The sequence below is a fragment of the Prosopis cineraria genome, unplaced genomic scaffold, assembly GCF_029017545.1.
Source record: "Prosopis cineraria cultivar Desert tree isolate PC_DT_omini unplaced genomic scaffold, ASM2901754v1 PC7, whole genome shotgun sequence".
In the NCBI taxonomy this organism is placed as follows: Eukaryota; Viridiplantae; Streptophyta; class Magnoliopsida; order Fabales; family Fabaceae; genus Prosopis; species Prosopis cineraria.
The window spans coordinates 19055258-19073524 of NW_026555338.1; the positions used below are offsets into that span (position 1 = coordinate 19055258).

The following is an 18267-nucleotide window of genomic DNA, read 5'->3' on the forward strand; positions in this document are numbered from 1 at the left end:
ATAGTTAAGAAACCTATTTATTGTTACTTTCTTAAATTTAATATATTTCAGAAATAATATAAACGAAATTTTAATTCAATTATAATATTATAATCTAAAAATACTTGGTTGACAACTAATCCAAGCTTTTAAATTTAAAATGAAATATGAGAAATATATTATTGTTATCTTTATTAAATTTAAAATAGGATAAAGTAGCAATTTGGCTACAAACTATTTTTCGAGGAGCATCTAGTAGCCTAAACTATCAGATGGTGCAAAATAAATCGTGAACTTTTAAAAATAGAGCATCCAGAAGCCCGTCGTTAACTTTAATTAACAGACATTATATAGGACCCACAATGACACATGGCACGATGCGACTATGACACATCAATATGATAAAGATGCAAATTTAACTATAAACTATTTTTCGAAAAACACTGGGTAGCTTAACTATAAAAAAATAGATCATCCAACACCTTTCCTTCATTTTTGACCGAATACTGTTTATTTTCATACTTATGAGATTCATGAAACATTAATCTCTCCAATCTTCTTGTTTTCATTCTCAATCTCAGCTCGAGAAGAAGAGGTTCAAAAAGTTCTTATCTAAAGATATTTATAAAAATGATGCTAACAAAGTGAAAGAAATAATTTGTAACTAAATTAAGCTAGAATCAAACTTCTCTTATGCGTAGTTAAATCAAGCTTTTATTTCATTGACATTATCTTTGTGTACGTTTTTAGATAAAAACTCAGTGAACCTCTTCTTCTGGAGCTTATATTGAGAATAAAGGCCAAAAAAATTAGAAAGATTAATGCTTTGTGGGCCTTATAAGTGTGAAAATCAATAGTATTTAGTCAAAATTGAGGGGAAAGTGTTGGATGATCCATTTTTTTATGGTATAGGCTACCCAGCGCTCCTCAAAAAATAATGCATGGCTAAGTTTGCACATTTTATCATGTTGATGTGTCATGCTCGTGTCTTGCCACGTGATATTGTGGGCCCCACATAACATCCGTCAGTTGAAGTTAACGGTGGACTACTAGATGCTCCATTTTTAAAAGTTCACGATTTACATTTAAGCTACCAGATGCTCTTTAAAAAATAGTTTGTGACCAGATTTGCTACTTTATCCTTTAAAATATTTCAAAATTAATCAAAATACAATTCAATTAAATTATAATATTATAATTTAACAGGATTCTTATGTATATTCATCTCTCTTAAGCTTCGGACTGAAGAAGATATGAGATAGGATGGTGAAAAACACCATGAAATGGGTAGTGTCATGTGAGAAATTCTTAGGTGAACTAAGTGCATCACGTCATTTATAATATGTTTAACAAAAACATAACATTTAAATAACATTAAATGTAAATTAATTTTAATATTGAAAGTAGTAGAGAGATAAAAAGTAAGAAATCAAATGTCCATTATGTTATAAGATTAAAATAAATTAAAAAATATCATATAGGATTTTTTTTAAATTACTTAAAGTATTTTAATTGAAAAGAGTACAAATGACGTAATAAATTTAATTTACTTAAGTATTTCTCAATGTTATGGACAACTGATAGATACGGAGCACATTTAGAGCTCACCTCATCATCTCTCTTATATTTTTTAAAATAAATATTTATAAAAAATTAATAAATATATTAATTATCAATATATATATATAATTCATATTTAACTAGCTCGGACTAAATTTAATATTAATTTTTCATAATTTTTATAAATTGACCATATATATCTTGTTTGGTTCAAATTCAAAATTTTTAACTTATTATACTGTTAGATTCAAAACGATCTAGAATAAATTTGTATGGTCAATTTATAAAAATTGTAAAAAAATATTAAATTTAACCAGCTTGATTAAATGTGAACTATATATTAGTAATTAATAGACATTAGCATAGTTGAGAGTGGGCAAGTATCCCCATTTAACTTGAGAAAATTTACACAGAAGAGGTGGAACTTTTAAAAATATGCTCCCATTATCCTAATAGTTTTAAACCCACTAGATCCAAATTAAAATATATTTAAGTATAAATTTTTTTTTTGATCTTTTATATTTCACTCAAGTTCAATATATTTTAAATTTTTGAGTAGATTATATTTAAATTTAGATTATTTTTATAAAAATATCATTTTAATTTTTTCCTTTTCTAATATTGTTTTATAAAACTAAATATTTATTTTATAAATATTAAATTATTTTTTATTATTTTTAAATTTTATATAATTATACCGACTCAGGATCTTACGTCCGCTGCTATACAAAGTTATTTATATTTTAAATCAAGATTAATTAAAAAAATATTTATATTTTAGATAATAGATTAGAAAGTACCTTTTAGATACCTTTATTAACATACTTGGAGGCGATTCTTCATGAGCCATGCAGATTCTGCTTAAAATGATTGCTTGTCTCCTTCCTGGAAGTAGAAGCGATATCTTGCTGTCAAATGATTGGACCATTTGACTTGTTGGAGCCTATCAATTTTATGTTTAGTTTTACTTTCTGTGCACTGTTGGCCCAATTTCTTTTTGTTGGCCTTCTTATGAATACTACTATCATTCTAAGGGATAAAGTTTGACCTTTAATCCAAAAAAAAAATTATAATATTATAACCTAAAAGTAAAAGTACATGTTTGACATGTTTGACATATATTTATCTCTGCATTTATTGAATTTATGATATTTCGAAAATAACATAAATACAATTTTATAATATTATTATAATTTTATAATCTAATATTATCATAAATTTATAATATTAGATTATAATATTATAACCACAAAAATACTTGCTTAGCCACTAATTCAGGTTTTAAAATTTTAAAATAATAGAAATAAAATTTTAATTAAATTATAATATTTATTGTTGCCTTTATTAAATTTAAGGTATTTCAAAAATAATAGAAAAATAATTAAATTATAGTAATATAAATAAAAAAACTTGTTTGGCTGCTAATTCAAGTTTTTAAAATTTAAAGTAATAGAATTTTTTGACCAAAAAATTTAAAATTATACTCCCTCCGCTAAAAAATATAAGGTATTTTTAATCAAATCTTCCTCCAATAAAGTAGTTACCTACTTTCAAACTAATCCTATCTTTTTATGTTCACCCCTACGAAACATCCAATAATAAATATAAAGTCATTTATCAAGCACTTAAAAAAAAGACAATGATTACACCTCAAAAAACTAAAAATACTTTATATTTTTTAACAAAGGGAATAAATAAAAATATAGTTGTCATCATCTTTACTAAATTTAAAAGTTCAAAAAAAAATAGAAACAAAATTTTAATTAAATTATAATATTATAACCTAAAAATACTTGTTTAGCAACTAATACAGGCTTGCCGCCTTTACCCATTCAATTTTAATTTTAATTTGCATAATTTAAAATTTTTTAAATAAATCATCAAAATTATAATTTTTAACTATGAAGTTTATTATTATATTTTTGTCGATATTTATCAATTTCTTTTTATCATTCTTTTATTATTGATGTTTTAAAATATATTTTTTTGATTTTTTTAAAAAAGTTATACAATTATTAAGACATTGACTAAAATAATGTGCTTCCAAATAACAAAAGAAATTTATTTATGTATTTGTTTGCTTAAGTATTTGTGAGAATTAATATAGTTCAAGATTACAAGATCAGTTAAAACAATGTATTAAGATTATAAATAAAGAGACACAAATGCACAACTTTAAACTAAGAATTTGTGAGATTTTTTTTTAAATCTCTCTAAACTCCAGAATCTAAGATTTGAATTGATGTCTGAGTTTTCCTGAACATTTCATTTCAATCACTTCTATCTTTTTCTTTATTTATTTCTAAACTTTATTGTCTCTCCCTATAAAAAAAAGTTGTTAATATTTTTTAAATTACATCAAAAATTACCTTTCTCGCTTCATTTTATAGCTTACCTTGGCATCCCGTTTAATTTTTTTTTTTTTTATCAAATTTGGGAGATTACCATGTAACTTTTCCTGCGGCATATTATCTATATATATATATATATATATAAAGTAAAACCACAAGCAATATTTAATGATAACATGTGTCTCATATTATATTATATTTTATTTATTTTTTTAATTTTTTATTTTTAAAAAATAATAAAACTACCTTATTCTCAAATATCTTCTCATTATCTCAACTTTCTAAAAGAGCATGCATAACCATAAGCAACACCTAATAAAAACATGTGTCTCTAATTTTATTTTCTCTATTTTTTTAATTTTTAAAAATAAATAAAAATTACCTTACCTTCAAACATCTCCTTATTATCTCAACTTCTTAAAAAAGTAGAACTACAAGCAATATTTAATAATTAAACGTGTCCCTAACTCTGTTTTACTTTATTTATTCTTTAATTTTAAATGTTCAAAATAGATAAAACTATCTTATCTTCAAATATCTCTCCATTATCTCAACTTTCCATTTACATATTCATAATTTCAAATAATAAATAAAATTCAAAATTTTAATTTTAAAATTAATGAAAAAAATTATTCTAACTTTTCATTAACTTACTTATTTACACTTTCGAGATTCTAATTTAAAAATAATAATGAAATTATGTGCCACAAGCAGCATTTAAGGGTATCATTGATTCTAATAAGCTTTTTTTTTCAATTTTAAAAATAAATAAAACTACCGCACCCTCTAAATATTTCTACATTATCCCAACTTCTTATTAACTTATTTATTTATAATTCTAAATTTATAATTAAAAAATAATAAGAATAAGAAAATTATGCATCACAAGCAATATCTTTTACTTTATTTATTTTTAAAAAAAAATAAAACTACTTTACATCAAATATCTTTCTACTATCTCAACTTTCCATTAATTCACTCATAACTTCACATTTAATTTAAAAATAATAAATGAAATTCATGTTTTTAATTGTATAAAAAATAAGATTTAAAAATAATAAGAAATTCTTTTTTTTGGAAAAGAAAGCAAAAATTCTAAAGGAGCAAAAAATTGAAATCCAACCCAAGAGTTTTTTGATAACCCACTTCATGTCTTCACCCCCACTATATTTTCTACACTTTTCCCACCTTTCTATAATTTAAATTCCAAGTTAAACCTTAAAATTTTTAAAACCTTTTTTTCATTGTAACTTCTGTACTCACATTTCTTTTTCCTTTTTTCTAGAGTGCTCACTCACATTTACACAAATTCTTACAAACTTTGCCAAATTATCATCTCATTGGTGTCTGATCAAAGGTTTAGGGAGAGTTGTTCTTGATTGCTGTGACAATGCAAAAAATAATCCAAATGAAAGTCCTACAATAAAAGCTCTAGATCCACTTAAACCTTGATAGTTAGCTCTATTTTTCTGTTCAGTAATATCCCATCTTTTATTCATCATAACCAAGTCATTTTGATTAAATATGTTACAATATCATTCTCTTTTATTTATTTCTGTGACTGAATTATTGTGATTAATTCATTTTCAAAGCAAGTGAGGGAATTAGGTGATGTCCTTTTTATTTTTGCTATTGAACGTCATTTAATAACAAGTTTTATGTGTAGGTGATAAGGATGTAAGTTTTGAAGGAAACATATTTTACATGCTTCAAATTATGCAAGTATAATTTGACTCTAGATAACATTTGACATATCTCATCATGGTATGTAGTTATATATATATATATATATATATATATATTGATTCTCATGCTCTTAATTGTCTAATGTATCATAAGAAGTAAAGCCAATGTTAAAAGTAAAATAATAACTTAGTATAAAACACATACAAATACTTGAATGCATTTAAATTAGTAAATATTGAACATTTCTAAATTATTTTTTGGTGACTATGTTCTTTTGTTCCTTCTATTCATTTCCTTTTCATTTATAGAAAGTTCTTTTTAAACAAATAAAATATAATAAACATTCATAAAATTTAGTGAAAAACAAATCAATATGAAATTAATTTTTGGTGTAAATTAATTTGAACCATTTTCAATTTTTTTAAATCAATACAAGATTAATTTTTGGCTTATCATTTTCAAACTTATTTTAAAGATTGCCTTAAATTTAATTGATCTTAATTGTATCATAATTACAATTACAAAAAATATACCTAAAAATATCATGTGCATCACAAACTATTTTAGTTGAAAGTTAATAAGAAACATTATTGTGATATTTATAAATTTCAATTTGAAGTTAGCTTATGCTTTGTAAAAGTCAATAGCTAACACTGAAAAATTTATTTTTACCAAATAACATCTTATATTATGGATGATTATTAACTACTTCCTTCATTTAAAAATATAAAATATTTTTTAAAAAATTAGATGTTTAAAAATGTAAAACATTTTTAATTTTTCGAGATATAATCATTGCTTTTTTTTAAAAAAAATACCCATATTGATAATGACTTTATATTTATTATAAGATAAATAAAAATAAATATGAAAAGATAAAATTAATAAAAAAATAAATAACTATTTTATTAAATGATGAAATTCAATTAAAAATATCTTACATTTTTAAACAAAAAAATATTATTATTTATTTAATTTTTTTTATTTTTTTTACATCCCACTCGCACGAGCCACATACTAGTTATCCATAAAAAAATGACAAATAAGGACATTACCAGAAAATTTAAGTCACACAACTAAAATTTCTAAATTCATTACTCCTTTTCCGATGTTTCATTACTTAAATCTTTAAAAAAAATAATCTTGATTTGATATTAATCATTGTATGAGCTCTTTACTCATCATTCCCCCTTATCCTCCTCTAGTGTTTCAAGCATTGGTTTGGGTGGGCAAGAAAATATTTAAAAAAAAATACTGTAAGAGAAAAACTTTCAAAAACAATAAAAAATTCATTTTTTTTAATATTCTCTCGACCCCATTTTTATTTCCTTCAAAGCCAAGATAATTAGGAAGTTCAGATTTGCATTGATCAAACAAAGGGCCCTTCCTAATGATTGGAGATTTCCACTAAACCAACACAAATTGAAAATTTCCAGAACAAAGTAGAACTAGTTTACTTTCTTTAGTAACAATAATAATAATAATAATAATAATAACAAACGAGTTGAGTCTTTGAAAAAAAAAAACAACTCATCCACATGAGGAAAAATCTCATAGTTTAAGAAGCGGTTTGAGATCTTTATATTATATCTATCAGATGCCAGATTTGATCCTTATTCTTATGATTTGGTCTAATGTATTTATAAATAGAACTTGGTTTTAATATCTCTTCCCAAATAAAACACTGAAATTCTATATGACAACAAACGTTTTTATAGTTTGATAAATAGAAACATGTTTTTTAAAAATAAAATAAATAATGCATCTATCCTATTTTCTAGTCAGATACATTACACTGTTTCCTTCCTTCAAAAAAAAAAAAAAACTTTTTTCATACAACCAAAGATGTAATCATAGCATTTCTTTCGCCACCAAGAAATATGCCTCTTCATCAAATGATCTGTTCTTTTTAGTAGTTACCATTGGCCAAGATGTTCATTCTCTCCTGCTAAGTTTTGCTGAATAATCCAACACAAGAACCTCCCACAACCAATAAAACCAGATAAACACAAAAGCCATCATGAACGAAAAGATTTCAGATTCCTAAAACAGTTGGCTCAGTTGATAAGATATAATATCTCTCATTACCAATATTGATATGAATCTTCACAGGAATACTCAGGCCAAGGGCTAAAATCCTTAATTCAATAAGGAAATATCAAAGTTTTGCCCTAAGAGGTTCCCCAAGAGGGAGCCGGACAAAGTCCAAAAATACATTCACTAAATAAACTAAAAAAGAAACTAATCACTAACAAGTAATGAGCACATCTAAAGTAAACTCTGTCTTCTAGGGTAAGATATGTGAGAGAGAGAGAGAGAGAGAGAGAGTAATATAACATCAAACAGGAACCTGATGTCCCTTTGAAAACATCCAATAAAATGGAACTACTCTTGCCGGTCTATTTACAAGGTCTTAACTCTTACCTATTGATCCTTAACATAGGACCTTCACAAAATTTACTTTTTACTAATTTCCATGATCTAATGAAAGTAGTTAACATGGCCTTATGAAAAAGACCAAGCAGGAGACACATATGAAAGGGTGACAAACTTAAGTTACTACTAGTTTATTACTATTTGCTAAATATACATCTTTCATTAGTAGCTAATTGTAAAGTGATACGGTCCTTCTCTGTAAGGACAATAATAGTAAGGAAAAGTCAGCTTAGAGTTGTAGTTTGTCAAGAATAAAGATCTAAGTAGACAGAAAAGTTGAAAAAATAAAATCCTAGAGAAAAAAAATTAAGGAAACCGTAGTATGCAGCACTACAGGTCTTAAATTTAAAAAAGTAGAAGCTATTCAATATTCAAACTTACCTGAAATAGTTTTTAAATTATGTAATTGGCAATGCTCACCTCAACATTGTATTCTGTCAAAGGAAAGCATTCTCCTTACTAATACAATAACATGGTGTTAAATCATTTTACAGAATAAAGTATTAATAAAATAATGTAAATTTTATTCTCTTTATAGAAACCTGCCTCCTTCACCTTCCCTTGAGATTTTGTCTGTTTCCTAAATAATGTCTCTCTCTCACGCTCCTCCCCCCCCCAATAAAAAAAAAAGGAAAAAAAAACCAGTCATCACAAAAATTATTTAAACAAACTACTTTCCCAGCAAAAATGCTACTGATATAAGCATTAGATCAATAATAGAGATTCATGTAACCGTGAACACATCTAAAAGTTTCAAAATACCTTTATTGATAAACGATATATTAGTTTCACTCAGTTTCACAGACAGACGAAGATGCTATAAAATAAAACAGAGAATTACCATAACAAGCCTCTCATGTCTTCACACCTCTTCTAACTGCTTTCAGCATTTCCTCTTTCAACATCAATGCAGTGGGCACTGCTTGAATTATCTCTAGAGCAATTTTGGGCTACACAGCTACACTATTATCTGGATGCGTTGTAGATCTTGATTCAGAGAATTGAGCAGTTGGTGTTTCTTCATTGCCAGACGGCCTCTGCAAAAATGATTTAATTGTCATTACTGTATTATAATCATTCATCTGTGCGATAGCCAGGTACAACTTACTGGTTTCAGATAAAAAAGACTGAGAAAGTTTTTAACTGCCAACACCTTGCCTCATCCTGTAACGTGATGTTGACATTTTGATGGGACACAAAATTAATTAGATTTACAATTTTTAGTTTATTAGAATGATCTTAGCATTTGATTTGGATAAATGTAATCTCTTATATTACTAGGTTATCTTTTAAATTATTTTAGAATATTTGGATTTAATTATTAGGATTTATAGAATATTTGCTTTTAATATTTTCATTTCCAGAATTAGGTTAAGGCCTATAAATAATGCCTTAATGTATTTACTTTGTACGTCTTTTTGAATGAATAATAATTGATATTGGTTTGCTTCCCTATAAATTTCTCCCTTCTGTATCTATCATCTTCTGTCTCTACACCCTTTCTCTTATCTTCTTTTTCCCTTCCCTGCTGCATCACATTCATAAACACACTATCTATAAATTTACTCTTAGCTTTGGATAAATATGTATTTGAGTGTATAAAAATGATGAACATGTGTATCTAAAGGGTTTAAAAACGCATTAAATACACGTGACACTGGAGTTTTTTTTTTTTTTTAAGACAAATGCGTGACCCTGCAGTTAGATGCTTGCAATTGCGCCATGATTAAATGATTATCAGCTAATTCATGATGAAACCAATGCATGTGTCCGAAGGGTCATACACAGAACTCTAGATATGCATCTCTCCAAAATGATAATAATTACCAACGTCTACCTGTAAATTAGATGTCTCAGTTGAAGATTTAGCAGAAGCTAGAAGAGACAAGCGGCATAGAGGGCAGGTGCTGTGGTTAGTGAGCCAAAGATCAATGCAGCTCATGTGAAATGTATGGCCGCATGCAGGTATCTGTTGAAGCTTATCCTCTGGTTGGTAGTCCAAAAGGCAAACTGAGCATCTGCCACAAAATAACTCGTCAGTGAGGAACGATAATGCAGGTCTTGATTCTTATTCCCCTAAACTTGAGAAGAACATGAGCTTCTCTTTATTACCAAGTTAAATCTCTTTATTGTAATGTTCTATGATCGAATATTCTTGAGATAACATTTTTTTTTTATACATCTTATGAGGTAAGGGGTAAATCCGACACCATGAGAGATGGTACAAGATCATCAAGCCAGAAGGCTAAGGTCAAGATATTAATTTTATAAGACATATAAACATCATCTAATGATTCCAAGAAAAGGTTAGCAAACTGCAAAGTCCATAAGCAGTAACATGGAATGTGTTGTTAAAATTCTCTCCACAACACTAAGTTTGAGATCAGGTGTCTTTCTCATCCCCTCTCTTACTTGAGAATATATAGAAGCTTAGTCAGTCAAACTTGTGTTCATTTTGATATTACCCGCGGATGATGCTGTTATCAAAGCAGCTTATATTCTCCTCAATTTTGCATTAGTTACCGAGTGTTGACAAAGCATAAAAAGTTGATTTCCGATCATGGCTACAATATGTCAACCACTAGTGAGCATCCATAGATTAATTCGGTTGTGAATGAAAATTTAAAGGAAAAATTTCATTGCAGATAGCACAAAGATTTTTACCCAAACTGTGTCTGAGAAAGAGCAAGTGAATGGAAGACAAAGGAAATTAAAGCAGACCAGTGGCTTCATTATTTATATCTGGATGCCAACAGATCAGTGGCTTATCACTTTAGTTTGACTTCAATTTTTTTCTAAATTCTAAAACTAGAAGAGGAATGAAATTAAAGTAAGCTGAAGTTCGAGGTATAAGTTTTATGCTTGGCAGTTTGGATGAATGGATCCAAAAATCAATCTGAAGAATAAAGTTTCACCAGAACACAAATTAAGTTTATATGGCTTTGGATAGAAAAGAAATAAATGCAATTCATCATTGGTGAGCATTCACAATAGGAAAAATGGTCTGAATGGATGTTTAACTTATAAGATAATTGAATGCCGCTGAAAGATGGGGTAAAATTAAGACCCATTAAGTACAGTTGTGTTCTTTTCTTTTCTTTTCTTTTCTTTTTTCACCTTCCCAGAGTTTTCCTTTTTTTAAAAAAATAACCTTCCTAGAGTATTGTTGGTCTTCTGGTTCTGAAATTGACTAATGTGCTGTGATATTAGCTCCAAAATTCCAGTTTCAGCATGATTTTGGACCTAAACAGAATTAAATCTATTTCTGCCTTCTCAAATAGAAATTGGTTTCAAAATTAACCTTCCATTTGCTGGAATTAATCTGTGTTGGGAATAGTTCAAGAACAAATAAATTCCCCTTTCACAGTGAAGATGCTTCAAAGGTTTGGTGGCTTTCAACAAGTTGCAGCAAAATTTGATTCCAATTTTGGATAAACAGAGACAGAAGAGAAAGGAAGCTTCTGAACTCCAATTCTAACTTCCAAGTTCCCCTTATTGGAGCTCCATTGCAGTCCTTATTCATCTAAGGGCCAAATGCAGAGGATAGGAAATTATATTGATTATCACCAGAGCAAGTACTTTTGCAACCATTATGAAATACTAAATATAAATATATTTTTTGGCCCAAAATAGAATCGACCTGGGGAGTTTTCAACAAACCAACTATCAGGACTTCATATTGGAACAGGTTAAATTCATCCAGCATAAACATGCATTATGTTATCAAAAGGGTTTATTGTGTGATGACGTCAAAGAAAAGCAGAAGTCTAGTCAGAGCTGAGGTTGATAATTCTAATATCAATTTCATATACCTTGAAGCATTTTTTTAATAGGACAAATACCATAAAATGTTGGAATATTTTGACCTAAAATTGTTGGGAAGGAACGCACAAATTCAGTCATGTTACTGGGGTTCCTAAGAGTAGAAAACACAATGATCAACTTAGTGAGCAGAGATTTCCATCATGGACACATTTGCTTTCACAGAAATTTTATCCAAGAGGATTATGTCATGCTCACTGCATTCAAATCAACTTGTCACTCTGATGTTCCACAATAACTAAGCTTCCTCCAATACGCAGTCTAAACCTCAAAGATAAACGAAGAAAGTCATTCAAGTTCTTATCAAATAGGTTGAGGATATCCATCCACAAAGTTTTCTAGTATATAAAGTTACTCAGAAGAAGCTTTAGAGAATATTGTTTCTGAACCAATTTTGTCATATAAAATTATCGTTGTGCAGTGAAAGGGAAAAAAAGTCAGCAGGTATCACGTGCTCCATTATTGACTCTAAAAATGCAAGGATACTTGCTTTTATTAGCTTATTCATATCAGAAAAATATCAACATAAGGCATACCATATGCCTGGTTTGTGTTACCCCTCTTGCAAAATTTTCCCCCCCACACATTTTAGGCAATGCCAAACTGTTACAGGTCAGAAACAGGTGAAAACCTTTCTAACCTGCATCAAAGCATTCCAGAATCCAAAAAAAAAAAAAAAATTGGTTTTAAACTGCTTTAAACTGCAATGCTATATGACAATGATAAAAAAAAAATGCTCTTAAAATGCATTGAAATATAATGAAATGACCTAAACAAAGGATTTAACTAGAACAAAACACAACAACAACAACAAGCCATATCTCACTAGATGGTGTCGGCTAGATGGATTGCACAAAGTCATGATACTCTATCATCAACCAAACTTTTGGGAATATTATTAACCAAGAGGTCTCATTAAACGACTTCCATGAGTATTCTTTTTGGACTTTTTCTTTAACCAGGACATATTTAAAGCTCAATTAATACTAAAATCTTCAATATTATTGTTAGCTTATAAAAACTAATATCTGCGATTTTAGTTTTTAATTAATAATAGACTGATGTATCTCTACCCTAGATTTTTCAAAAATTGCCATATACCCTAAACATGTTGTTTCAATTTTCAAACTCAAAAACCACACCCAAATCTGTGCATCATAGCTGCAGTCACTTTTCATGCGCTGAATATTGACTATGTATCATAATTCCTCCAGTGTTTTTTCCAGTGTGGAACATTGACTCTTTATGGAAGTCTTTTTCATATTAAGAATGTTGGTTTTGATCAGCATCTGCTGCATTAAAAGACAGACGTACATTTCCAATAGGTTAAAACAATGAAAATAACCATGTAATATGTTAGTTTTTGTGGATCTCACTTTTATATGTGCATTTGGTGATTTTTCCTAGGCTGTAGTCCATCAAAAATTAGAAGACCAAGTCTATGCAAGAATTTTCATTTCCAAAAACTGCTTAATTTGATAATTATAAAGAAGTGCAAAAGAGAAACAGATATATAAATATAGAGACAGGGAAAAAAAATAAATAATAATAGACACCACAAAAGTTGAAGAGGCCATCTAACTCACTGTGTATCCTTAACCGAGAAGCTTTCTTTGTATACGATAATCGGTAGCATCTCTCTCAGCTCTTTCTTCAAGCCCAATTCAGGCTGCAAAATCAATAATAAAAAAAGATAATAGTCAACATCAAACATGCACGTGCAAACTAGTTTTCATTTTCCTTACTCAAAAGTTTTCCTAAACTATTGAAACTAGAAATATCCAACAATATGATCTTACCCTGGAGTTACCGCCATTATCCTCCGCAGCCGCAAAAGCTCTCATCCTAAGAGACGACCAATCAACCCTTCGAGGTCGAAGGTAAAACACGTAGAACAGAAAGAGGAGGATGAAAGTGAAGAAGATGGGTACAGAGAAAATGAAGGCTCGGTAAAGCTTGAGTTCAGCTGAAGCCGAATCCAAATGATCCGATCTTGAGCAGCAAGCCGAAGAAGGGTCTGAACTGTCTTGAGACATTACCAAACGGCTTGCCAGAACCCAGAAATCCCATAGATGTAAAGTGATTCCCAAAATTAACAAAGAACACTCTATAAACTCAATTGTTATGAACCAGAATCTAGCAGAGCAGTCATGTTGAGTTCAATGCAATAACTGAAACCTGTAATGAAGTTCAAATTACCGGAACCTTCCGAAGAACGGTGTCCGAATCGGAGAAATATGAAAAAATGTGGTGAAAATAATTGAAGAGAGACTTGAAGAAGGTAGATTTGACCTGCGTGAGAAAAGGATCTAGCTTGGGATACTGATTGATGGCGGCTGTAGGCGGATGAAGGCACAGCTAGATTTATTGAAGAAGAAAGATAAAAAAGGAAAAGGAGAAAAATATTTATGGAATGGATTGAAGAGAATCGAAGGCAAAATAACGATGATGGAACTAAGAAGTAAATATGGCCCAGTCGCCCTGGAGGTGTAAGTAGGAAAAAGACAAGGTGTTGTTTGTGGGAAGAATGACAATGAGGGCCCTAAAACGAAAAATTATTACAATAAAACTTTATCAATTTTACATCAGATCTTGTATTGTAAAAATATGAATATATTGCAATCAAAAAATGAACCTTAATTTATTAAATTTTTGAAGAAGCCCTAATAAAAAATACAACCTAAGACATATCCGTCTTTTTATAATACAATATCTGACGCAATATTAATAAACTTTTATTGTAATAATTTTTTTTAGACCCTTCAATGTCATTCTTCTTTGTAGATAAATGTAAGTCATTTTGAATCAAACCTTATCTTCTAATAAAATAATTACTTAATTTTAAACTAATTATATCTTTATATATTTACTTCTATTTAATAGAGTATTTTTATTTTAAATAAAAATAAAGTAATTTATTCAATAGAGTTAATTTAAAAAAATAATAATTATACATTAAAAGATAAAAAATATTTTATATTTTTTTAACATCGTTCCTTCAAAATGTCTCTTACATTTTTTTATTAGAGGGAATAAAATTTAGTCAATTAAATTAAGTAGTGTCAAGATTAATGAATTTAAAATCTTATATTTAAAATCTCACATTTAAAATTAATAAATTTTTTTATTTGGATAGTATAAAAATATTTAAGAGAATAACTAAGATTTAAATGAGAGATTTAAAATAACAAACTTACCTTTACTCTTCAATCATTGAGAGATAAAAATGAGAGATGAAAGGTTAAGTGAAATTAATAGAGACACTGATAGTAGAAACATGGAGAAAACCAAATGATTGGGGTAGTTGAAATTTCAAATTATTATAACTTTGAAAAAATTTGAAATTATTATGAAATTATAATAAAATATAAATTTAAAATTTATATATTCAAGTAAAGAATTTGATTTAAATTTAAATCTAAAACTTTATATATCTAAAGGCAACATTAGTCCATAACCACTAACAATTGAATTACTGCTCAATTATTTGAATTAACCTGATTTTGACGACCTTACCAAGTAACAATGATGTAACTAATGCCCAAATAAATAATTATTGATTGATACATATAGCCACTTAATGGCTTGACATCTATTTTTCTTTACGGACGAAATCATCCGAAAAATGGATTTCTTGGTTCAGCTAGCCTTTCTCATTATTTTTTAAAAAAAAGTGGGAATTTGAGCCGATCTGAATTAGTTCAAAGGAGCTCAATTCATTTATTCTTTATAACTTATTTATTCTTTTTGTGTGATGGAGAGGAAATGAAAGATGATTAACGAAGCGAATTTGAAGTTGGTTGGATGGAAAGAACAAGATAATGCTTGTTATTACCTGAAAAATAAATAAATTAATATTTAAATAATAAAAAAATTAGAAGAAATAATTCGGACTGCAGGCCAGCCAGAAAAGCTCAAAAAGTTAGCTGGAGTTTGGCTCGGGATTGTTACATGTAGGATCGTTAGAAATTTAGAATACACATATAAATAATAATTTAATTCTTTAAAATATCAAAATTTTATTAAAATTTTTAAGAATTTTATATTATTAATAAATTTATATAAATGATTAAATTAACTTTATTGAAAATAAAATAATTTACAAATTTTATTTAAATAATCATAATTTTTTTTATATTCACAATAATATAATAGCAAATCAAAAATTTAACATGCGAAATTGTAATTTGTTGTGAATATAAGAAAAAAATTATAATTATTTAAACCAAACTTGTGAATTATTTTATTTTCGACAAGGATAATTTAGTTATTTATATAAATTTATTAATGATAAAAAAGTTTCTAAAAATTTTGGTGAAATTATGACATTTGAAGAAATTAAATTGTTATTTATATAATTTAAAATAATTTTATTATCATTATCCCTACAAAATTCTCAACTTTATTAATAGCTTAAGTATATTGGAAAATGATGGGAAAATGACATAAAAATCTTAAAAGATTAATTAATTAATTCAGTGTCAATTTTGAGTATCAAACTCTATATTTACAAACTTAGTTCTCAATTTTATAATTTTATTGTGATAAATTTATAATTTATATTTTAAATTTTAATAGAAAAAATAAATTTATTTATTTTTTAATTATATTAAAATTTAAAAAATAAGTTATAAATTTATCATAATAAAATTATAAAATTGATAACCAAACTTAAAAATTTTTAAAGTTTGATAGTTGGAATTCAGGTTGAATTATTAATCATTTTGAGATTTCTGTCATTCTCTCTGCTTAAGGTATTGGTTCGAGTCTGTATTATACAAACATTTTATATTTCTGATCCCCGCGCCAAAACAAAATTCTTGACCTCGCTCGTAGTTCAACGTTAGCTTCGCCCCCATCTAATTAGATAATCTCTGCCTTTTTGGAGCTTCATGACAATGGTTTACACTATAGCAGCTGGAAGGAATTAATTATTATTTTTCCCAATCTCACTTGGAGAAAGAGAATCTAGCTTTTTGTCACACAAGCCCTTGAGAAATAATCAATGAATTCGACCACTTTTAAGTTTTTATCTCATGGAAGTTTGTCGGTGGTCACAGATTCATAATGTTGAGAAATCTCCTTCTGTTGCATCATCATCTTCAACATCGATATTGAATAGTATTGAATAAATATTTAAAAAAAATGTTTCAATTTAATATTATTGATTTTTATACCTCCTACTTAAATTTTATATTTACCAACTTGGAGTTACAGCTTTAAAGGGGGTTTAAATCACCTTTTATTTGATTGAATAACATCGAAAGGTTTAATATTTATAAACTTCTCTAATGTTCAAGATCGCTCAAGTTATGAGGCTTAATTTTTTTTTAATTTTAAAGCCGGTGTTTGATGATTCATTAAGAAAAACTTCCGATTGTACCTATATATAGCCCAAGGAGTGCAGTGTATCAAGAGCCAAGCTTTATAGTTTTTAAGCTTCTTCTATAAATTATGTTGCTTAAGTATATTTTTTTTAGTTTTTATTACCTTGTGGCCTTGCTTAATTTACAAAATGAGTTTATTTAATTCTAAAGAGTTGCCGTACAAACAACCTAATGTGGCGGAATAGTTCTTAAAGATTATTCTTGGCACAACTCAAACTTTAAATCTACTTGCTTATTCCAACAAAATAGAACTCAAACTCAAGATGCTCATGTCAAATGGAATGTTAGAATGAAGAACTTCAAAACTTCTGGTTTGAATTTCTTTCTTGTCATGGTCATTGTGAATAATGATCATCAACACTGCTGTAAACGGTGACGTCCAAGAAATACTGATGCTGCTTGTTTTAATCTTCTATGTATTCGAATTGTCCTCTCTTGAATCGAAGAACTTACATATGAATTTCAATCAGGGCAAGACAACATACTAATTCAATGCTTTCGACGAAGGCTATTTCACTGTCTACCTTCAAAGCATCATCTTCATCAACCTTTGGTGCAAGGCATCCACAAGATAAGGGGTTCTGTTTTCGTGCCCATCACTTGAGAAGCATCTGGATTGTCTAGATTTATTAATTTTTTTATTCTATATTTTTTATTAAAAATTATAAAATTTTAATAAATTTATTTTATTATCAATATGAACAATACAGATTTAATTTAAATGATCCAATTTAATATCATATTTTTAAAAATTTTTATAAATTGATTATACAAATGCACTCTAGACAAACTAGATTCAGAGTATATATGGATAATCAATTTATAATTTTTTTAAAAAAATTAATATTAAATTGGACCAATCAAATCAAATTTGCATTGTTCAGATTGATGATAAAATAGATTTATTAAAATTTTATATTTTTTTTATTTTAGTAAACATAAAATTAAACTGGTAAATCTAGACCCTTCTAGATTAAAATTTTGACCAGTCCAAATTACTTATCACTTGATGAGCACTGAAACTTGACACCATGATAGGTAGCTCT

At 27.7% G+C, this 18267-nt stretch overlaps 1 protein-coding gene across 4 annotated transcripts; it reads right to left on the reverse strand.

Moving 5' to 3' along the window:
• Positions 1-7236: 7236 nt before the first annotated feature.
• LOC129315093 (RING-H2 finger protein ATL7-like) lies at positions 7237-14266 on the reverse strand. Of its 4 annotated transcripts, none has more exons than XR_008594373.1 (5): positions 13634-14266; positions 13421-13503; positions 9850-10030; positions 8854-9049; positions 7237-7556 (listed from the first exon to the last, which is right to left on the reverse strand). XR_008594373.1 is itself a non-coding variant. In XM_054958621.1 (5 exons), exons 2-5 carry the CDS (start codon positions 13868-13870, stop codon positions 8963-8965), a joined length of 588 nt encoding a protein of 195 aa, XP_054814596.1. In that variant the 5' UTR covers positions 13871-14012; positions 14127-14265; the 3' UTR covers positions 8718-8962. The 4 variants fall into 4 exon arrangements, 2 of the variants coding, with proteins under 2 accessions (XP_054814596.1, XP_054814595.1); XR_008594372.1 differs by lacking the exon at positions 7237-7556 and adding an exon at positions 7634-8446; XM_054958621.1 differs by lacking the exon at positions 7237-7556 and having other exon boundaries at positions 8718-9049; positions 13634-14012; positions 14127-14265.
• Positions 14267-18267: the final 4001 nt, after the last annotated feature.

Coding starts and splice junctions, on each gene's coding strand:
- LOC129315093 (XM_054958620.1), bottom strand. CDS start 13,870: ATGTCTCAAGACAGTTCAGACCCTTCTTCGGCTTGCTGCTCAAGATCG. Junction 13,504..13,633: donor ATAATGGCGGTAACTCCAGG/GTAAGATCATAT, acceptor TTGATTTTGCAG/CCTGAATTGGGCTTGAAGAA. Junction 10,031..13,420: donor TTCTCGGTTAAGGATACACA/GTGAGTTAGATG, acceptor ATTTTGTGGCAG/ATGCTCAGTTTGCCTTTTGG.